At 45.4% G+C, this 18,366-nt stretch overlaps 1 protein-coding gene across 1 annotated transcript; it reads left to right on the top strand.

Moving 5' to 3' along the window:
• The first annotated feature begins 279 nt into the window (after positions 1 to 279).
• Lap3 (leucine aminopeptidase 3) lies at positions 280 to 17,793 on the top strand. Its single transcript, XM_048414932.3, has 13 exons — positions 280 to 437; positions 2,263 to 2,378; positions 3,876 to 3,930; positions 4,299 to 4,404; positions 5,383 to 5,542; positions 6,930 to 7,094; positions 9,067 to 9,225; positions 10,407 to 10,531; positions 11,886 to 11,974; positions 12,885 to 12,987; positions 14,908 to 14,987; positions 16,317 to 16,426; positions 17,387 to 17,793. The coding sequence occupies exons 1-13, from the start codon at positions 336 to 338 to the stop codon at positions 17,574 to 17,576; spliced, it is 1,560 nt and encodes a 519-aa protein (XP_048270889.2). The 5' UTR covers positions 280 to 335; the 3' UTR covers positions 17,577 to 17,793.
• The last annotated feature ends 573 nt before the right edge of the window (positions 17,794 to 18,366 follow it).

Below are 18,366 nucleotides of genomic sequence, written 5' to 3'. Positions count from 1 at the left end.
AAATTCACAAACTTCTATTAATCTGTCTTATACCAATTTCTCAGGCTTCAGGCACTCGCAATGGCAGACCCGCACGCCCTTGAGCCAGCAGAAACCACGCCTCACGTTGCCCGCCCCGCCCCAAATCACAGAAAGCCCCGCCCCATGGGCCCGAGGCCCCGCCCACAAGGCGCGCTAGCGTGTCTCCGCCCAGTGGCCGGCAGCCCCGCCCCCGCACCTGTCCCGCTTTGCCAGGCGCGCGTCCGGACTACCCGGAGGTCCCGCCCCCAGGCGCGCACCCGCCCTCGCGCCACGTGCTCTCTCTGGAGGGCGGCGCCGTGGGCCGAGCCGAGAAGATGTACCCGCTACCCCTTCCGGCTGCCGCGCGAGTCGCGCTCCGCCGCCTGGGAGTGAGACGTCTCTGGGATCGGGGTCTGTCCACCGCAGACATGACGAAGGTGAGTGGGGACGGCTCGCCCGGGCGGCCGCGCGTGCCCTGGCTCCGGGCGGCGGGGTGGCCAGGCTGGTCCAGGCCACGGTGTATAGGACGGACGCATCAAGTTGCACAAATGAGCGGAACAAAAAAAGTTCCCTGAGTTTGCAGGGCGCCAGCCTGAGCCCGGGCTGCGGCGAGGACGACCGGTGCTGCTTGCGGAGGGCGAGCCCCTGTCTTCCTGCCTGGATAGTGCTGGGTTCTGAACTCTAATCGGAACTGCACGCTCCACCTAGCAGTCTTTACAGACTCGTCCGACCAACCGAGCACCAAAAAATGACCCGCGCCTACTTCGTCGAATCTTTGAGTTCTCGCCGAGACCCTAGAAAGGACGGCGTCAGGATTGACCCAAAGTCAGCAAAGTTTCTGAGTAACCAGTCACAGGGTCGGAACCCCTCCCCACGCTGAAGTGAAATGTCAGGAAAGGCCCCTGGGGAGTAAGCTGTTGGATTGGGTTTCTGGAGAAAAGCAGTTTCTAGGGAAAAGGACTTTGTCCAGAGAGGTCATCTTGCAATTGAAAGAGCATCTTCGCCATCTAGTTGGGCTGTGAGAAATTATGAGGGCTACTTTTACACGTGAAGGAAGAGTCTGGAAGGGTGCTGGCTCGTCGGAATGAGTCTTGCTTTGAAGACCTGGTGAGGGAGGAATGTTCCAGGTGGGCACAGGCCCCCTTCAGGTATCACAGGTAGTGGGGGTGGGGGTAGACGGACACCCGTACAGTTTCCAACCCTGTGGTCGGTCTGGTCTGCTCAGTACAGTGGACAGTAACAGCTTGGTCTCGTGGAACCCCGGGAACAAATAATTTGGGGACAACTAGAACCTCGTAGTTACTGTGCCAAGGAAGCCAGATTTCTTGTGCAGAAAGATGGGGCACTGTGTGGCCCGAGTACTTGGGGATTTTGGAAAGGGCCAAGGCCAGAAAGAGAAACTTCATTGTCGAAATTTTACCACCCAGGCGCTAGTGTGTCAGAAACTAGGTTTCAGGGTTTTGGTTGGTTTGTTGGTTGGTTGGTTGGTTAGGTTTTTTGTTGTTGTTTGTTTTTGTTTTCTGAGACAAGGTTTCTCTTTAATCCTGGAACTTGCTCTGTAAACCAGGCTGGCCTTGCACTCAGAAGTTCACCTGGACTGTGTGAGGCGATCCCTCTGCCTCCCAGTGCTGGGATTAAAGGCTTGTGCCGCCGCCCCTCCCCCCCTCATGGGAAACAGTATTTTAAAAGTCTGGAATTACCATGTGAAAGCAAGTGATGAGTGTGATGAGTAATGAATGGCTTTACATCCTTCTTTCTGATGTTTGGGACCTGACAGTTGTGAGGGAGGTGAGGAGCCCCACCACTAAGTGCTTGAGAAGGCCCTGCAGAGCTGCATATTTCCCTCTACCTGATTGACAGGGTACTTCCTAGACAGTGGGAGCATCTTTAACCTGAAATCTGAAGTGCTCCAAAATCTCAGGTTTTTGGAACATTCCCCTGACATTTCTACAGCCAACCCAATGACTGCCATAGTCAAAACATCAGGTCTTTAAAGGGATTGTAAATGTGAAACAGTGTATCAGAAACAAGTGACTTTCGTCTTTAGGGTGGGGCTCACTATTTCTCACACACCCCAGGTCCAGTCTGGCCCTGGCAGGGATTTCAGCTGCTGAAGTAGGGGCTGCTGCTGTCTGCCTCTGCTCTTACCCACTTGGGGAGTACTCATTTTTAATGGAATTGTTTGCCCCTTCTAGAGTTTGGGCAGTCTTAGTCTTTTAAGGAAGGCACTCTGACTGCATTTGTCTTTCTTAATTTTCTCAGGGTCTTGTTTTAGGAATTTATTCCAAAGGCGAAGAGGATGACATACCCCAGTTTACAAGCGCAGGAGAGAGTTTTAATAAGTTGGTGGCTGGAAAGCTGAGAGAAATGTTGAACATGTAAGTATTACTGTATTTGGGGTTCCTTTTGTGTGTGTGTTTGTGGATTTGTGAAACAGGGTCTCACAAGGTAGCTATGACTGTCCTGGTCATCAGACTCACAGAAATGCACCTGCCTCATTCTCTGGAGTGTGTGTGTGTGTGTGTGCCGTGCCACGGGGTGGGGTTCCAGTTCTTGAAGATCCTAAGATTGATAGAGATTCTTTTTCAGAGTGCCACGTAGAGTTAATGGGGCCCTGGCTAGCTGGATCTCTGAAAATGAAAGTGGGTTCTGGAAGAAGTGGGGCAATTGTCTCAGCGTGGGTGGGTCTCTAGTTCTGGGAAGTCACGTGATTTCTAGCCAGATCACAAACTTTTTATGCAGGATTGACAGGGATCCAGAAAGGAACAGATTTCCTCAGCCCACTCCCTGGGCTGGACTTTACAATCCCGGCTTTCCTGTCTGGTTCCAGCCTCTAAAAGTGCCCCACCAATTAACAACAGCCTAAGGTCCTGCCCTTTTATTGCTTGACTGGACATTGATGGCCTTTCAAATGTTAAAGTATAAGAGGATTATCTGATTAGCAAGAAATTAATTCTGTCTGCACAGGGCCTGAGATCTGACCTCTCCTAGATTAGTGAGGTCTGGGAGGAAGTAGGGAAACTGTAAAGTTGCTGGCCACATTTGGCAGAAATAGAGCAACATAAGCCCCCAACTACCTGCTACTCAGGTTATAGACTGTGTTAGAGGGTGCCAGGTGTCATCTGACTATTTAGGACTTGTACCTCTGCTTAGTTGGTAGTCCTTCACAGATTCCTTAAATCATTAATCCAGAAGCTGACCTGTTAAGAGTCCAGAGTGCTCTGGTCTTGCTGCAGGGTCACCACTGGCTACAGCCTGAGTCTCTGGCTACTGTGGAATCCCTCTTTTGTGTGGAAATTGTCATGTCTCTCATCTGTCTCAGTAAACAGTATGTGAGAAACGCCTGTGCTGGAGATGGCGCTGCTTTGGTCACCACTCGTTTTCATCTTGGTGTTTTTATTAAAGCTTTCATTAAAAAGGTTTCCATCATTTAGTTAGTCACCATCCAGTGCTCAGATCCCCTTGCCCATCTATGGCATTGCTTAAAAAAAAAAAAAAGACACGGCCACATTTGGTAGGCTAAACCAGAACTCACTATTGTCCAGGTTGGCCTCCAACTCATGGCAGTCCTTCCTCAGCCTCCTAAGTTCTGGAATTGCAGACATGACCCATCATACCCGGCTTCCCTGTTGTTGTTGCTGCTGTTTTTATTATTATTATTATTCATGTTTCCGTGTAACCTAGAAACTGACAGTACTTTCAGAGGTAGAAGTGCTGGGCTGCATCCAAGGAGCCTGGCCTGTGTGCTTTTCTGTGAAGCTGGAAGAGAAGCACAGAACAGAAAGTTAGCAACTGTGTCCTGCAGATGCTTAGGTCATTGACCAAGAGACCAGCACAGACCGTAATGTTGAAACAGCCATTTCCTCTCGCTTCAGATCGGGACCTCCTCTGAAGGCAGGCAAAACCCGAACCTTCTATGGTCTACACGAGGTATGAAATGAAAGTTCATGTTCATCTGGAAAAATCCATGCTGAGTCCTCCCATGTACGCTCATTCGTGTGGCTGCCTAGTCATGCTAGAGCTTTTGTGTTTGATCGTACAGCTTCGTTCTCCTTATGCTCATGAAGGAGAGTGGCCGTCTCCCTCTAGCCTGTTTTCCTCGGCATGAAGGAAGACCACCACCTCTTCGTGCAGAGTTATTTGGAGAATTGCTCTCCCTCTGCCTGTCACACCTGTTGTGCTCACCGGCACCCAGGGCTGGGCTTTGCTGTGTGACAGCCGCCTCCCTCTGGCATTCCCGTCTGGTGAGGAGCTGTCTAAAGAGCCGCAGTGGCTAACTGGCTGTGTTTGTGGACTAGGACTTTCCCAGTGTGGTGGTGGTCGGCCTTGGCAAGAGATCGGCTGGATTCGATGAACAGGAGAACTGGAACGAGGGCAAAGAAAACATCAGAGCTGCTGTCGCAGGTTTGCTTGCTCTTCTGTTTTACAGGCTGCAGGTTCTCAGGGTCCATTCCTTAAGACGGTCTTCCTTCCCTTTGTCTGCCACTGCCTCCACCCCTAACCTGCTTACATGCTCACATGCAATAGCTCAACGAGTTCAGTTTATATGAATATGTTGACCGTACCTAGGTAAAGAGGCTAGCTTATAACATTTTTATTTTTAGTATTTCCGGTTTCTGTTGGGTGGTTTGCTACCATTTCTTCTTAAAACTGTATTCCGTCAGAAATTGTGATTTGTAGACAGTTTTCCATTTTTCAATGCAACTAGTGTTGCCCAGCTTTTAGATAACATGGAATTGTTATATGTACAAATCAAAGCAAACAGGAGCAGAGTGTGAAAGGCACAGGTCTGTCCCAGTTGGGTTGGGGGAACTGAGACTGAGGCTGTTGAGTCGCTTTGTTGCTTAGCAGCAAGGAGAGCCTGTCCCACAGGGCGACTGCCCCAAATGCACTTTGAGAAACACTCTAGGCGGCGGTAATTTGTGTAACTAATCCTTGGCCCTGGATCTGTCACAGATGCTTATTAAGTTTACTGTTGGAGTTAAGTGCGGAATTTCTAACTTTTATTTGAGAGTTTTTGCTGACGCACTCTTATAAATGCTGTTAATGATGGTCACTGCTCAGCGGCTTGGGTGCAACTTCGCTGTCATCATTTCTTGGTCCCTTTAATCTCGCAGTTGGGAGGCTATATCAGGAAACTCCAAAATGCTTCAGAAATGCTACTGGTAATACCCGCCTCTCTCTGAGGGTCTCTCCCCATTTATGAGGAGCTGTGCCTTTGACCTCTGCCCTCTCTGTGAGCACATACTCATGCACACTTTATGGAAGGGAGATGAAAATTTAGAGCCAGAACCATCAATTGCCCATTCTGTTCCCTGGCACTCCACCTCGTGCCTCTGCTGTGTGCTGACTCGGTTTTCTGCTTCTGCTGTCATTCTGAAGCGGGATGCAGGCAAGTTCAAGACCTGGAGCTGCCTTCAGTGGAGGTGGATCCCTGTGGAGATGCTCAGGCTGCTGCAGAAGGAGCCGTGCTTGGTCTCTATGAGTTTGATGACCTAAAGCAGAAAAAGAAGGTGGCTGTATCTGCGAAGCTCTATGGAAGGTGATGGAAGGAAATCGGGGTATGGGTGGTACTCCCAGGCATCTGACAGCATGCCTGCTTCCAGTGTCCAGCAGCACTGTGTGGCTTGTGTGTGTCCTACTTAGTGTCTCGACCCTCTTTACACTATGGTAATTGTCCCCAAGCTCTGCTCCTGATACTTCTTCCCATGTGTGTGATTCCTCCGTGACTCCTGAGAACATTCTGTACTTGCTGGTAACTAAGAAGCACCCACAATGTTGGCTCTTCCCCAGAAAGAGGAATAACTCAACAGAATATCCTAATGAGCTTTAATCCAAGTCCTCCCCATTGAACTCACATCTACTAACATGCTGAATGTTAGACCTATATGGTTGACAGTGTTCCATCTTTGCCTTTGTGGTCCATGGTAGGAGATGCTTCCAGAAGATAACTGACCATAGTTATTCTGGCCCTGTTCTAGTTTGGAAGGGACAGGTCTCTGCTGTCAGTAATAGACAGTGAGAGATCTTCAGTTCCAGGAGCCGTGAGGCTAGTGGGTTGCTCATGGCATGGAATGGTGGTTAGTATCTGGTAGAGAGTGGCCGGGAACGAAGGCTCTGCAATCAACCTGCATTTGAATCCTGTCTCTGTCACTTTCTTGGGATAACCTCAGTTAACTGACCCAACTCTTTATTTCATTTGTGTAGGAGAGTTGTGATCCTGGTGTAGATTTTTGTGTTTTGGGAGAAGATCTCACTATATGTCCTTAGACTAGCCTTGAACTCACAGTCTTGCTGCCTCAGCCTCTGCAGGCCACAATGGAGGCATGTGCCTTCATTCCTGACTGATATCATTTGTATGAAAATTGAAAGACAAATATGTCAAGTGGGTGGCACATGGTGAATGTTCTGAGGTGCCAGCCGCTGTTTGTCCATTTCCATGTTGCCCATATTAACTGCTGTCAAAGATCTAGGACCATTCAACATCACCTTGCTGCATTCTCTTGTAAGGCCGATCCTCGCTGTCCAGTGTGCTGGGCTTTAGAGCCTTTATCCAGGCACAGTGAGGCTGCAGAGCCTACAGCTCCACATCTGAGTGTTTGCTGCATGGGACTGATGTCTCTTTGCAGTGAACTGAATTCTGGGTAGGAATTTACAAAACCTTTTCATATGGATTTACAGCTGCAAGTACCCATCACCCGCCACACACTCCCCCATTTTTAATATGCAGGGAGAGATCCTTGAAGCTTGCTGCTTAGCCACAGCTCACCTGCTTCTTCAGTGGGGCCTGTTTTCTTGCTCACAGAATGGCTCTAGGACTTGTGCAATCATTGTTTGTAGTCTTGATGTTTTAAAAGACAAGTGCCTCACTTAGCAGTAGAAAGGTCGGTGCTTTCGATGTTGTTTGAGAATAACTCTTTTCTTCACAGTGGTGATCAGAAGGCTTGGGAGAAAGGGGTCCTCTTTGCTTCTGGACAGAACTTGGCCCGCCAGCTGATGGAGTCCCCAGCCAATGAGATGACACCAACCAAATTTGCTGAAATTATTGAAAAAAATATCAAAAGTGCCAGTAGTAAAGCAGAGGTCCATATCAGGTAATTTGTGATTGTGTCATAGACTCGGGATGGACAGCCAAAAGAGCAGTGTGTGCTGTTTGGTTTTAGATCAATTTGAATCACTCTGGAAGAGGGAACCTCAATTGGGAAAATTGCCCCAACCATATTGACCTGTGGATAAACCTGTAGTGTATTTTCTTGATTGGCAATTGATGTGGGAGGGCCCAGCTTACTGTGGTGGTACCATCCCAGAGCTGGTGGTGCTGGGTGATGGGACTTGAAGTCCAATTCCTCTGGTTTCCATTCCCCTTTTGAGAATTCTCTGCAATCTGTTAAACACCCAAGTTTGAGCGATGGGGGGGGGGGCTTCTGATTAAAATAAATTAAACTTGTTTTACTTCATTTTCAAAATTATTGCTCAAGGGGATTCCTCAGTACTTAATTGTGGGGAGAGGTTTTTTTTTTTCCTTTCTTTCTTTCTTTCTTTCTTTCTTTTTTTGGAAAATTCCTATTTAGACAGAATGAAGAAAGAAAATAATGTGTAGGAAACACAGACTGAGATCTTGCTGGGATGCCCTGAGTAGTTCCCATGTGTTAAGTCTGTATCTGTGTGTAAGCTCTGTGGCTGTGTCCTGTCTCGGAGGAGGAGTTGCCAGTGCTCTGCTTTGTCAGCGGGTAGTGGTGATGCTGCAGGTCAGGGAATACATAAGATTTGCAGGTAGCAGCAGGTGCTGCAGGAGCAGGATGAGGGCTGGGGGTGAATGTGGAGCCTAGCAGAGTCTTAAATGTCACTTTAAATGTTAACAGACGAGGCTCCAGGTAAGGTCTTGGGAAAGAGCATGGCTTGTGGGTGAGCAGAGGGAAGAAGAGTTCAGATAGAGACCAGCATGGTGCATGGGCGGCCTGTGACTCCTGCTGTGATGTGGCTGTACCACACCCCGTCCAGGGTAAGTGGGTCTGCATCAAAGAAATACAGTTTTCCCGAGGGCAAGACAGCAATAAAACACCAAGTACTAAGCTTGGGATTGGGAATGCCTACAGGGTACAGCCATGTTTCTTTTGATGAGACGTATGTGTCTGGTTTCCCTTTGAAATAACGATGGCAATTTTAGTGTAACAGTCTGATTTAAGGGGTAGGCAGGTGCTCAAGTAGCCCTTGGATCTGGCTAGTGTTGGTCTGTCTGGCAGTACAGGTCCAGTTATTGTGGCTACAAATCAATATGGAACTCTTATTCCTTACCCTAGAAAGAATACCAGTATGGCGTCTGTGTTCTAGTTTGCACTGAGGTGGGGGTTCATGTTACCTGCACTGAGCCTGTGTTTATTGAGAACTAAGTAGTATCCCATTCAGAGACATCTCAAATTGCACTTGGAGCTATGAGCAGTGGTGTGCTAGCATTGAAAGATTGCAAAGATACAGGATATTTTACTCCTGTTGATATAGGATAGCTTTGTTTAGTTTTGTTGGTTTATTTTGTGTGTGTGCCATTATTAGTAAAACAAAAATAAAACTAGATGCCTTAACAATCTTTAACTCCCCCCGTAGACCCACGGCCTTGCTAACTTCATTTTCAAATTAAAACCAGAAATACCTGAGTAGTTGAGGAGGACTGTTATTTATTGACTAAATACTCTGTTACCTAATATGTATTAGTTACCACGAACAAGTTCTCTGAGTAGTTGTGTAATCCTTGCTAGGGGAGGGCCTGATCTCATTTTACAGTTGAAGTGTCCCGAATCAAGCCTTCTGCCTGCGAGTAGACAGAAGCAAACAATAGGCTGTGATCACTGGCACCTTCAGCCTGCGTCCAGTGTTTTTCCCCTGATGTTGGGGCTGGAGCTCCTGGCCTGTGCATACTAAGCAAGTGCTCTACTTCTGAATGTACCAGGTCCCATTCAGAATTTGGATAATTTGTGTGTTGTACTTTTTTTTAGCATTTTGTTGAAATTTTTCTAAATTGTATTGGAATATATAATTGTATCTCTCCTTTTCCCTCTTTCTGCGCTGTAGACCCAAGTCTTGGATAGAGAAACAAGAAATGGGCTCATTTCTAAGTGTGGCCAAGGGGTCCGAAGAACCACCAGTCTTCTTGGAAATTCACTACACAGGCAGTCCCAATGCAACTGAAGCACCCCTGGTGTTTGTGGGAAAGGGAATTACTTTTGACAGGTACTTTGTGGGGGTGTCTGTGAGCTCTATTTTAATGAATGCTATGTATGTATAGTGTTCATAAGATGGGGTTTGATCGGGTCTTACACATTATAGTAAGCATATGCTGCTGATTTTGGATTGCAATACTTTTATATGCCAAAGATAATTAGGAATTTTATAGATCATGGCCCTGCTCTTAGCCTTGTGAGCTTTTGTGACCAACAGGTGAAGAAACCACAATTCAGAAGTTAAAGTCATACCATTTGGGGTTGGGGAGATGGCTCAGTTGGTAAGGTGCTTGTCATACCCATACACATGCTGGCATGCATTACACAAATATACATGCACATCACACATAGATACCTTCCTTATGCCTCTTATTCAGTAGCCATCTACCACCAGCAGGTGTCAGAAGAACTATTCCCTTGCTGTCATGTGTGCTTGAGAGGAACATGCCAGCATTCTGTGAACTTAGCAGCTTTCCTTAAGAGTTTATGACCTTTGAGTTTCACGGGTTAATCAAATCAAAAAGTTTTCCTTTTTTTTTTTATCTGAAAAGACAATCTTTGTGGGTATCAGATGTTACTGATAGGAAGCAGAGGTGGATCTTAGGTGGATTGGGAGTATATGGTGATGTTTTCAGTAACACCTGGTCGAGTTTCATCCAAATAGAAATAAAAGGACCTCCCGCGCTTATCCATGTTTCTGGAAGTAGTTTCTGTCTTTATAAAGGCTACAGAATTGAAGTAATTCAGATCACAAGTTTAGAAATTTGACTTTCTTTGACAGGTGTGTGGTGCTTTTGTGTGGTAGTGAACTCTGAGTTTCTATAGGAGTTTGCTTTGGTTTGTTTTGAGACAGTCTCGCTACATTACTCAATTTGGCCTCAGCTGAAATCCTGCTTTAGCCTCCTGAATTCTGGGGTTGCAGGCATACAGCACCACATGAGTGACTTTTTTTTTTTTTAACATTTTACTTATTTATTATGATGGCATATATGCACGTAGGGACCCAAGTGCCACAGCAGTCTTATGGAAGTCAGAGGAAACGGTTCTCTCCTTCCAACATGTGGGTCAGGGGATCGAACATAGGTCATCACACCTGGCATCTCACTGACCACGTCTCTGGTTTTAAGAAAGTGATTTGGACTTTCAGCTTTGCTATTACTATTGTTGCACACTGTCTTCTCTTCCATACAGTGGCGGTATCTCCATCAAGCCTTCTGCAAATATGGACCTCATGCGGGCTGACATGGGAGGAGCGGCAACAATATGCTCGGCCATTGTGTCTGCAGCGAAGCTCAATTTGCCCATTAATATCATAGGTAAGTAGGATAAGGGTTGTTGCATTTTGAAGTGCTTCCAAAGTCTAGTCTGATGGTGGAACCGAAGCGTCAAAGCATTTCCTTCCTTCTAAAAAGACCAAAAGGCATTTTTAAGCAGCTTTTCATCAAGCGGAAGCTGTTTGGCTGAAATAAATATTTTCTGTCTGAGGTGACTGGGCTAAATGTGTTTTGCAGCCAGCAAGCTGTAACTTGTATTGATTTGTTTTACTTAGGCAAGAGTGGTTAGCCATCAAGAACACACATGTCACGTTTGTACTTTACGCCAGCAAGAAGAACTAAGTCGCTGAGTGGAGGGCGTCATCTTTGTCATCCCTGCCTCATTTACTGACGGCCTCACGGGACTGTGGTCGATTAGTTTTCTGACACAGAATGAGCAATTAGTGTGCAGGGTCTCTGGTATTACACATGCAAACCTCCAGAAGCAGTGCTGGGAGTTTATAGCATTGCTAATACCAAGGTTAAGAGGAAGAGAGAGTTGGGTTTCATCCCTTGTGTGGGGAAGGTAAAATGGTACTTTAAACCCTTCTGACCAGAATCTCCTTACCCAGCCATTCCAGCATCATAGTCTTTTTGTTCTGAAATGAGTCCTTTTTTAAAAAACTGTTACTGGAAATCAAGATGTTGCCATTTCAACATGTTTCTACCTCTGAGTATTTTTAACATGTCTCCTAAGCAAAAGAATATTCTGTGTAATGATAAAACAGTTACATTTCAAAAGGATCTATACAGTAGCCTAAAAAGTTTCCCAATAGTCCAAAAGTAAGGCCATTTTGTTTATATTTGGTATTTTCTATTATGTGTTTTTATGTGTGTCAGTGTGTGGCTCTGTGTACATGTAAATGCAGTTACCCGTGGAGGCCAAAAGATTGCATCAGAGCCTCTGAAACTGGAGTCTCAGGCTGGGTGCGTCCTCTGAAGGAGCAGTAAACACTCCTAACCCCGAGCCATCTCTCCAGGCCCCATACTTAGTTTTAAAGTCTAGATCCCTAGCAAAGATAGCACATTGCGTTTGGTTGCCATGTTCCTTTACTTTCCTGCCAAGAGCCCCATTCCTTCTCCTTTCTTCCTTCATGACACTGGCAGTTTGAAAGGTCCAGGCAGTGTAGATGTTCTGTAATTTGCATTGTTTCTTCTGGATTAGAATCAGTTAGACCATGCTACACATGTCCCTGCTGACCTCAGTTGTGCCGTTGGTAATACCAAGTTTTGTCACATCTGAAAGTGAAGCCTGTGTCTGGTATGCTTTTGATGGCTCTCCGGCAACCTCCTGTCCTATAGGATAGCATTTTTGAATCAAGCATGTCTCACGTTCCTTTTTATGTTTTATCATTAGGTTTGGCCCCTCTTTGTGAAAATATGCCTAGCGGCAAGGCCAACAAACCAGGGGACGTCGTCAGAGCCAGGAACGGGAAGACCATCCAGGTTCGTGAGGGGACAAGAGAGCATGCCATCTGTTACCACCCAGCTGCAGCGTGCCATGAGTGTAGGACCCCAGCTGCACTTTGGGCCAGGGTGCTGCTCTTAGTGCTGAGAACCTTTTCATGGAAAGTACCATTAGTTTTGATGGAAATTTTTGAGTATTTTTCCTTCCGTGTTGTATCTCCCACTAACAGTGCTATACATATAAATCACGACTATTTGGCCTGACCTGCAGAGCATGACACACAGTAAAGCATGGGTTGTTTTCCAGTTACTTGTTCCGTCATGAACTTTTTCCTCATGTTAGATTTCAATTGAATAACACAGCCCTTCACTTGGACTCTGTTCTCTGGCATCTGTGGAGCACAACTTTAACACACGTGCCTGCTCAGGACCCTGGGGCCATTGTGGAAGGAAGGAAACGGGGCTAGAAATGTACACTGGACTTTGCTCAGCACTCTAGGCTTTACTGAAGAAGTAGAATAGGGTAGAAAGGGTTGCCCAGGTTTTAGGAGTTTTTGAGCCTGGTGTTCCAGGCTGCCATTCAGCTTTAACTCCCTTAAGGACTTTGTTTTGTTTAGTGCTTTGAGAGGGAAATTAGGGTCTCAGGCATGCTGCATGCTCAGCCTGTTACTCTGTTAGCTGTCTCTTCCCAGTTTCCCTCTTGTTAACAGCATTTGTCATTAAAATGGACCAGACAGTCCCCTACTTTTTCAGTGTGGTGTCATCAGCTAGGGCAGAACTGCCTGCATGACCATCACGTTAGCTATGTTCCTGCGTGGCTGAAATACAAGTGTCTTTGTACTATCTCATGACAGATGTCACCCTGCCCTCTTCCCACTTTGAGACCAAGTGCTTTTCATATCCAGTCCTCAGGTTGTCTGACACTTTCTCTTCTTGACCTTCTTTGCAGGTGGATAACACAGATGCTGAGGGGAGGCTCATCCTGGCTGACGCACTTTGTTATGCACACACCTTCAATCCCAAGGTCATCATCAATGCTGCCACCTTAACAGGTCGGTCCCCATCTTCCCTGTCATGTCTGCAGGAAATCTTGGGTGCAGTGCACACACTACTCCAGGCATTATTTTGCCGAAGTTCACTCCACTCACATCCAAAGATCCTTCACCAAAGAAACTGCCTCTGCTGTTACAACACGTTCTCAGTATTCGTTCTGTTGCCTTAAAGCATTCCAGAGTTACTAAAAAAGGGATTATTTTGTCTTGTGCACATATGCCACAGTGCATGTGTGAAGGTCAGTGGGTACCTTGTGTGATTTGGTCTCCCTCCACCATGTGGGTGTTGGGATCAGTTAGGTTGTCAGACTTGGGATCAAGCACTAAGCCATCTTTCTGGTTCTCCAGTGGTAACCTAACAACTGGGTCAAATCAACTAAACCAAATTTAAAAGAGAGTGAGGGGGTGGGGTGTTCTTTTTGTTGTTGTTGTTATGACTGCCATCTACTACAAATCTGAAAAGATCAATACATTTAAAAATCAGTGGCATTTTAATATACTAATCAATATATTTGATATCCACTCAGTTTTCTGAACTTTGATTTCATTTTATAAAAAAATAAAAATATTATGGGGTGGCAAGGTCTTTGTTTAATGGGCACACAGTAGTGTGACCGGTGTGCAAAGAAAGCCCTGACTTTGGACCAGCATGGGTGTAACTCTGCTTACTGAGCGCAGCCTCCGGGGAGCTCCTGGCCCCCAGAGTCAGCACGTGAGGACAGTTCTGATTGCCTCACAGTTGTTAGGGCTGGAAGGAGCTCCAGGCTCCTCTGGAAGGCATTCCCCGAAGACAACCTGACGTAGAGGCTCCGTAGACAGTGAAGAGGTGGATGGTGGCTTGTTGCACGATTCCAAAACTCAAAACGTCCTCCAAAATCTCTCTCTAGGAATCTGTCTGTTCTTCAAGATTAAAATTCAGGGCATTTGGACCTTTTGTTTTCATCTCCCTGAGTCTTGGAAGCCTTTACTGGAGCAAAAGTCATTTCCTGTTCCTCTCATATGTGCACAGTGGTTTACTAAGAATTCCTTTTTGTTTCTAGTTTTTTTGGAATTCTGCCCTTTGTAATTAATTTTTAATCTGGCATACAGAGATACAGCTTCATTATGGCAGTTTCATAAATGTTTTTAAGTAGGCATTATATTATTTATGTAGCTTTTGTTCTCCCTATTCAGTACCTAAAATAGTGAGGACAAATGAATATTATCAAAACCGACCAACTTTAAAAACAAGGCATTAAAATGATTGACTAAGGGGACTGGAGAGGTGGCTCAGAGGTTAAGAGCATTGGCTGCTCTTCCAGAAATCCTGAGTTCAATTCCCAGCAACCATATGGTGACTCACAGCCATCTGTAATTTGATCAGGTTCCCTCTTCTGGCATGCAGACAGAATACTGTATACATAATAAATAAATTTAAAAAAAATAAAATTAAAAAATATTTTTAAAAAATGTTTGACTAAATGTGGCACACGTTTCCCACATAGATGCCTCATAGGCATCAAATAATTACTATCTGCTATACTATCTGATATATACAGTTGATGCCAAATGAATGACAGTTAGCATGCATTTAGCTCCTGCTGTGTGCAAGGACTGTGCAGGTAGCTGAGGATATAGGGTATATACTAAGGCCACATTCTTAGCTGTTTAGAACTCTAGAAAGTACTATCAGCATTAAGTGACATTTACCCTGGGATGGGATTGTTCATGATAATTGATGTCATTTCCTTTTCTGAATTTTCCACAATAAAGGAGAATTCTAGTTTGTGAGGTGTAACTGTAGAAGTGAGTTTCCCAAGCCTATTTACATTTTGTATGAAAGAGCCATTAATAGCTTTAGAGACCACAGTTGTGGTGTAAGTAACAGGAACCTCCTGGCCTCAAGAGATGGGTCCTAACCTGAGGGACTGTTTCTTACAGGTGCCATGGACATAGCCCTGGGATCAGGTGCCACCGGAGTCTTTACCAATTCGTCCTGGCTATGGAACAAACTCTTTGAGGTAAGCCTATTTACCCATAAGTTATAAAGATAATAATTTTTGTGGCCTTTGAATAATATTTAGCTCTGTGCTAAAGTGATTTTCTTCCTGTTGGGTTGCCTTTCAATTGAAATAGGTCATAGCAGTAAACTTGATTCAGTGGCTTTGGGTTTTCTCAAGATATTCTTAAATTATGGGTATGACATCACTTCCCTGTCCTCGTAGCCTCAGAATGATGTTAAAATTACTGACAAATTACGTGGCCGTGACTGATAATCAGAGTATGAGGCCAACTTTGGGAAAGAGTGGTCTCCAGTGAGTGTGTGGGGGTTCAGCATTGTAAACATGACTCCCCTGCTGAGTGAGTCAGGGATGAGGGGTCCCTTCACTGCTGCGCTCTGTGCCCTTCCTGTCATCCTCCATCCTTGCTTCCTGTCACTTACTGCCAGTACCAGTGTTGACCTAGCCTAGCCCGTTTCTAGTCACAGGTGGCAGTGATCTCTTGGTGACTCTGGTCCTTGATTTCTGTAACCGTCCTTTCTTCTGGCTCGTTTGTGTGACTGTCCTGCTTTGGCTTTTTTGCTAGCTGTTTGCTTTATCCTCTTTGGACAGTGTTTAGTTCCTGTCCTGATGCATGCTCAGAGTCCTCACGGTAAAACTTGTCTGTTCTGCAGCTGCTAATAACTGGGTCTCCAGTGCTCCATGTGGCTGCTTGGCAGCTCCAGGCAGCTCATGTATCCTTTCACAGGCTGGTAATGGCAGCTTACCAGAGGGAGTAGACACACAGTCCATGAATACGTGTATGAGGTTTGTTTGAGGTCCTGGATCGATGCTTCCCTCTCCTCTCTCTGTTTATGAAGTTCATACTCAGCCTCTGCACTAGCCTCTGTCGGCCTGAAGGCTGAGCCAGGAACCTCTCCTGGCCTCGCACTACCCACTGTCCCTCTGTCATCATAGCACACTCGACATTTGAGTTTTTCAGGTAATTTATTTTCCTGACTAAAATGATATGTTCACAGGCATACTTAAAACAACAATCAGCAACCCATATTCTGTCTTCCCAGAGGTAGCTGAGCCATCTGATGTATACATAGGTCCTAAAATAAAATAACAGGTTCTACTCCTGCTTTTTGGCCTTTTACTCTGAGACTTTATTTTTTACTTCTTCTGAAAATTAGTAACATCTGCTTGCCTGGCTCTGCTTAACCTGGTCCTTTTGGTGGCAGCGGTGTTAGTACTCTTAGACATGACTTTCACAGCCCTGCTTTGCAGTAACAGGCCAGGACAGGTCTTTCCTCCATGCATCCAGCTAGAGTGTCTGCCCTTACACTGCCACGTTGTCTTCTTCAGGCCAGCATAGAGACTGGGGACCGAGTCTGGAGGATGCCTCTCTTTGAGCATTATACAAGACAGGTCATAGATTGCCAGCTTGCTGATGTCAATAACATTGGAAAATACAGGTATGTCAAATGATCTAACTGTCTCTTTCCAGTCATCCTGGGTTTCCAAACTTTAGTCTCATCCTTTCCACAGAAGATTCTAACACTAACCAGTCTCCTTTCGGGGGAGGGCTGCTAAGCTTACTGAGGTGTTACATTTTGAAAATACTTCTCTAGCAGTTCTCTTAATGTTAGAAGTTTCCGAATATAAAAGTTACTTTAAGCAAGTGATAAGACAAGGTGATGGGAACTATAGGAATTCATTACACAGAAAAGTAATCTAGGGGCTGGAGAGATGGCTCAGAGGTTAGGAGCATTGCCTGCTCTTCCAAAGGTCCTGAGTTCAATTCCCAGCAACCACATGGTGGCTCACAACCATCTGTAATGGGGTTTGGTGCCCTCTTCTGGCCTTCAGGCATACACACAGACAGAATATTGTATACATAATAAATAAATAAATAAATAAATAAATAAATAAATAAATAAATATTAAAAAAAAGTAATCTAGAATTTGGCATTTATCCTAGAAAGCCATATCTAAAAATAAATATTCTGGAAGTGATTTCTCGGTTAATTTCTTAATAGGTTACGTGAGCTTAACTTTTCCCCTTTTTTTATTTTTTTATTTTTTGGTTTTTCCAGACAGGGTTTTGCTGTCGCTCTGGCTGTCCTGGATTAACTTTTCCTCTTTAGTATTAGACCCTAGCCAGCAAAAATGTACTATTGTTTTTAAAAAGCATATATTGGGTGCGGGGTGATGTGTGTGCCATGACCCTGTAGCATGTATGTGGAGGTCAGAGGACAACCTTGTGGAGCAGGTCCCCTCGGCCCACATGCATGCCGGCTCCAGAGGTGGGGCTCATGCTGCTTGTACATCATGCGCCCCATCCCAGCCATCCCACTGGCCCCGAAGGTAGCTTGACGAAATGCTCCAGGCACTTTGATGTGAGGTAAAGTAATCCTTTTTGCCTTTCTCTTCAGATCTGCAGGTGCATGCACAGCCGCGGCGTTCCTGCGGGAGTTTGTGACTCATTCAAAGTGGGCGCATTTGGACATAGCTGGTGTAATGACCAACAAGGACGAGGTTCCATACCTGCGGAAGGGCATGAGTGGGCGGCCCACGAGGACCCTGATTGAGTTCTTACTTCGCTTTAGTAAAGACAGTTCTTAGTTCAAACGCTCAGAAATTCCTTCATGTGTCTTAAAATGGATATTTGGGCTTCAAAATATTTTTGAATGAATGAAAATCTTTTAAAGGCAAAAATGAATGGTGTTCTTTTTTATTTTTGTTTTCAAAATTATTTTAGTATGCTTCAGTCATGAAAATCTAAATTTTATATGTGTATGAATACAGGCCCTTTAGACTAATAAAACATCTTATAATAGTATGTATTTTCAAGCCATATTTACTATTTTACATTAGATAAGATCCTTTTTCCAATTTACTTGTAGTTTGTTTTCTTTCCTTCACTTCTATTGGAAACCTGATTCAGCAATTAAGCTGTGGGAGCTGGAGTGTTCCCACTTGGTTCACCTAAGGCCTCAGTGTTGACTGGATCGTCCCCAAGCTTCACACGTCTTCCTTCTTTGGCAGCATATCCAAAGGTGGCTCTCGTGAGGAGAGAGACTGGCTGGCTGGATGCCTACAGGCTGGCTGTTCCCATGGCAAAGTGTCGTCTCTTAGTAAGACAGGACCCTTCCCCTCTCTGAAGTGGGAACCTAGGAATGTCCCCAGTGGCAGCACCCACACTTCTTTCCTCTTGTGGTTCATACTTCAGCTTTAATTCATCTGGCTTAGCTCTGCTTCATATTTGACATTGTGAAAGCTGTGGGCATCTTCCATCTGCCAAGTTCCCATTAAATAAATATCCAGTCTGCTGGCTCTCAGTGTGCTTTCACCCTCTCTTTGGGCAGTAGGTCCTTCATTTTCTCCAAATGACTGATTTTACCTGAAAAGGTGT

Source organism: Myodes glareolus, chromosome 8, assembly GCF_982192425.1.
Source record: "Myodes glareolus chromosome 8, mMyoGla1.1, whole genome shotgun sequence".
Classification (NCBI taxonomy): domain Eukaryota; kingdom Metazoa; phylum Chordata; class Mammalia; order Rodentia; family Cricetidae; genus Myodes; species Myodes glareolus.
The sequence above is the reverse complement of the archived record's forward strand: the minus strand, read 5'-3'. Positions and strand labels throughout refer to the sequence as shown.

Coding starts and splice junctions, on each gene's coding strand:
- Lap3 (XM_048414932.3), top strand. CDS start 336: ATGTACCCGCTACCCCTTCCGGCTGCCGCGCGAGTCGCGCTCCGCCGC. Junction 7,095..9,066: donor AAAGCAGAGGTCCATATCAG/GTAATTTGTGAT, acceptor TCTGCGCTGTAG/ACCCAAGTCTTGGATAGAGA. Junction 11,975..12,884: donor GGAACGGGAAGACCATCCAG/GTTCGTGAGGGG, acceptor CCTTCTTTGCAG/GTGGATAACACAGATGCTGA.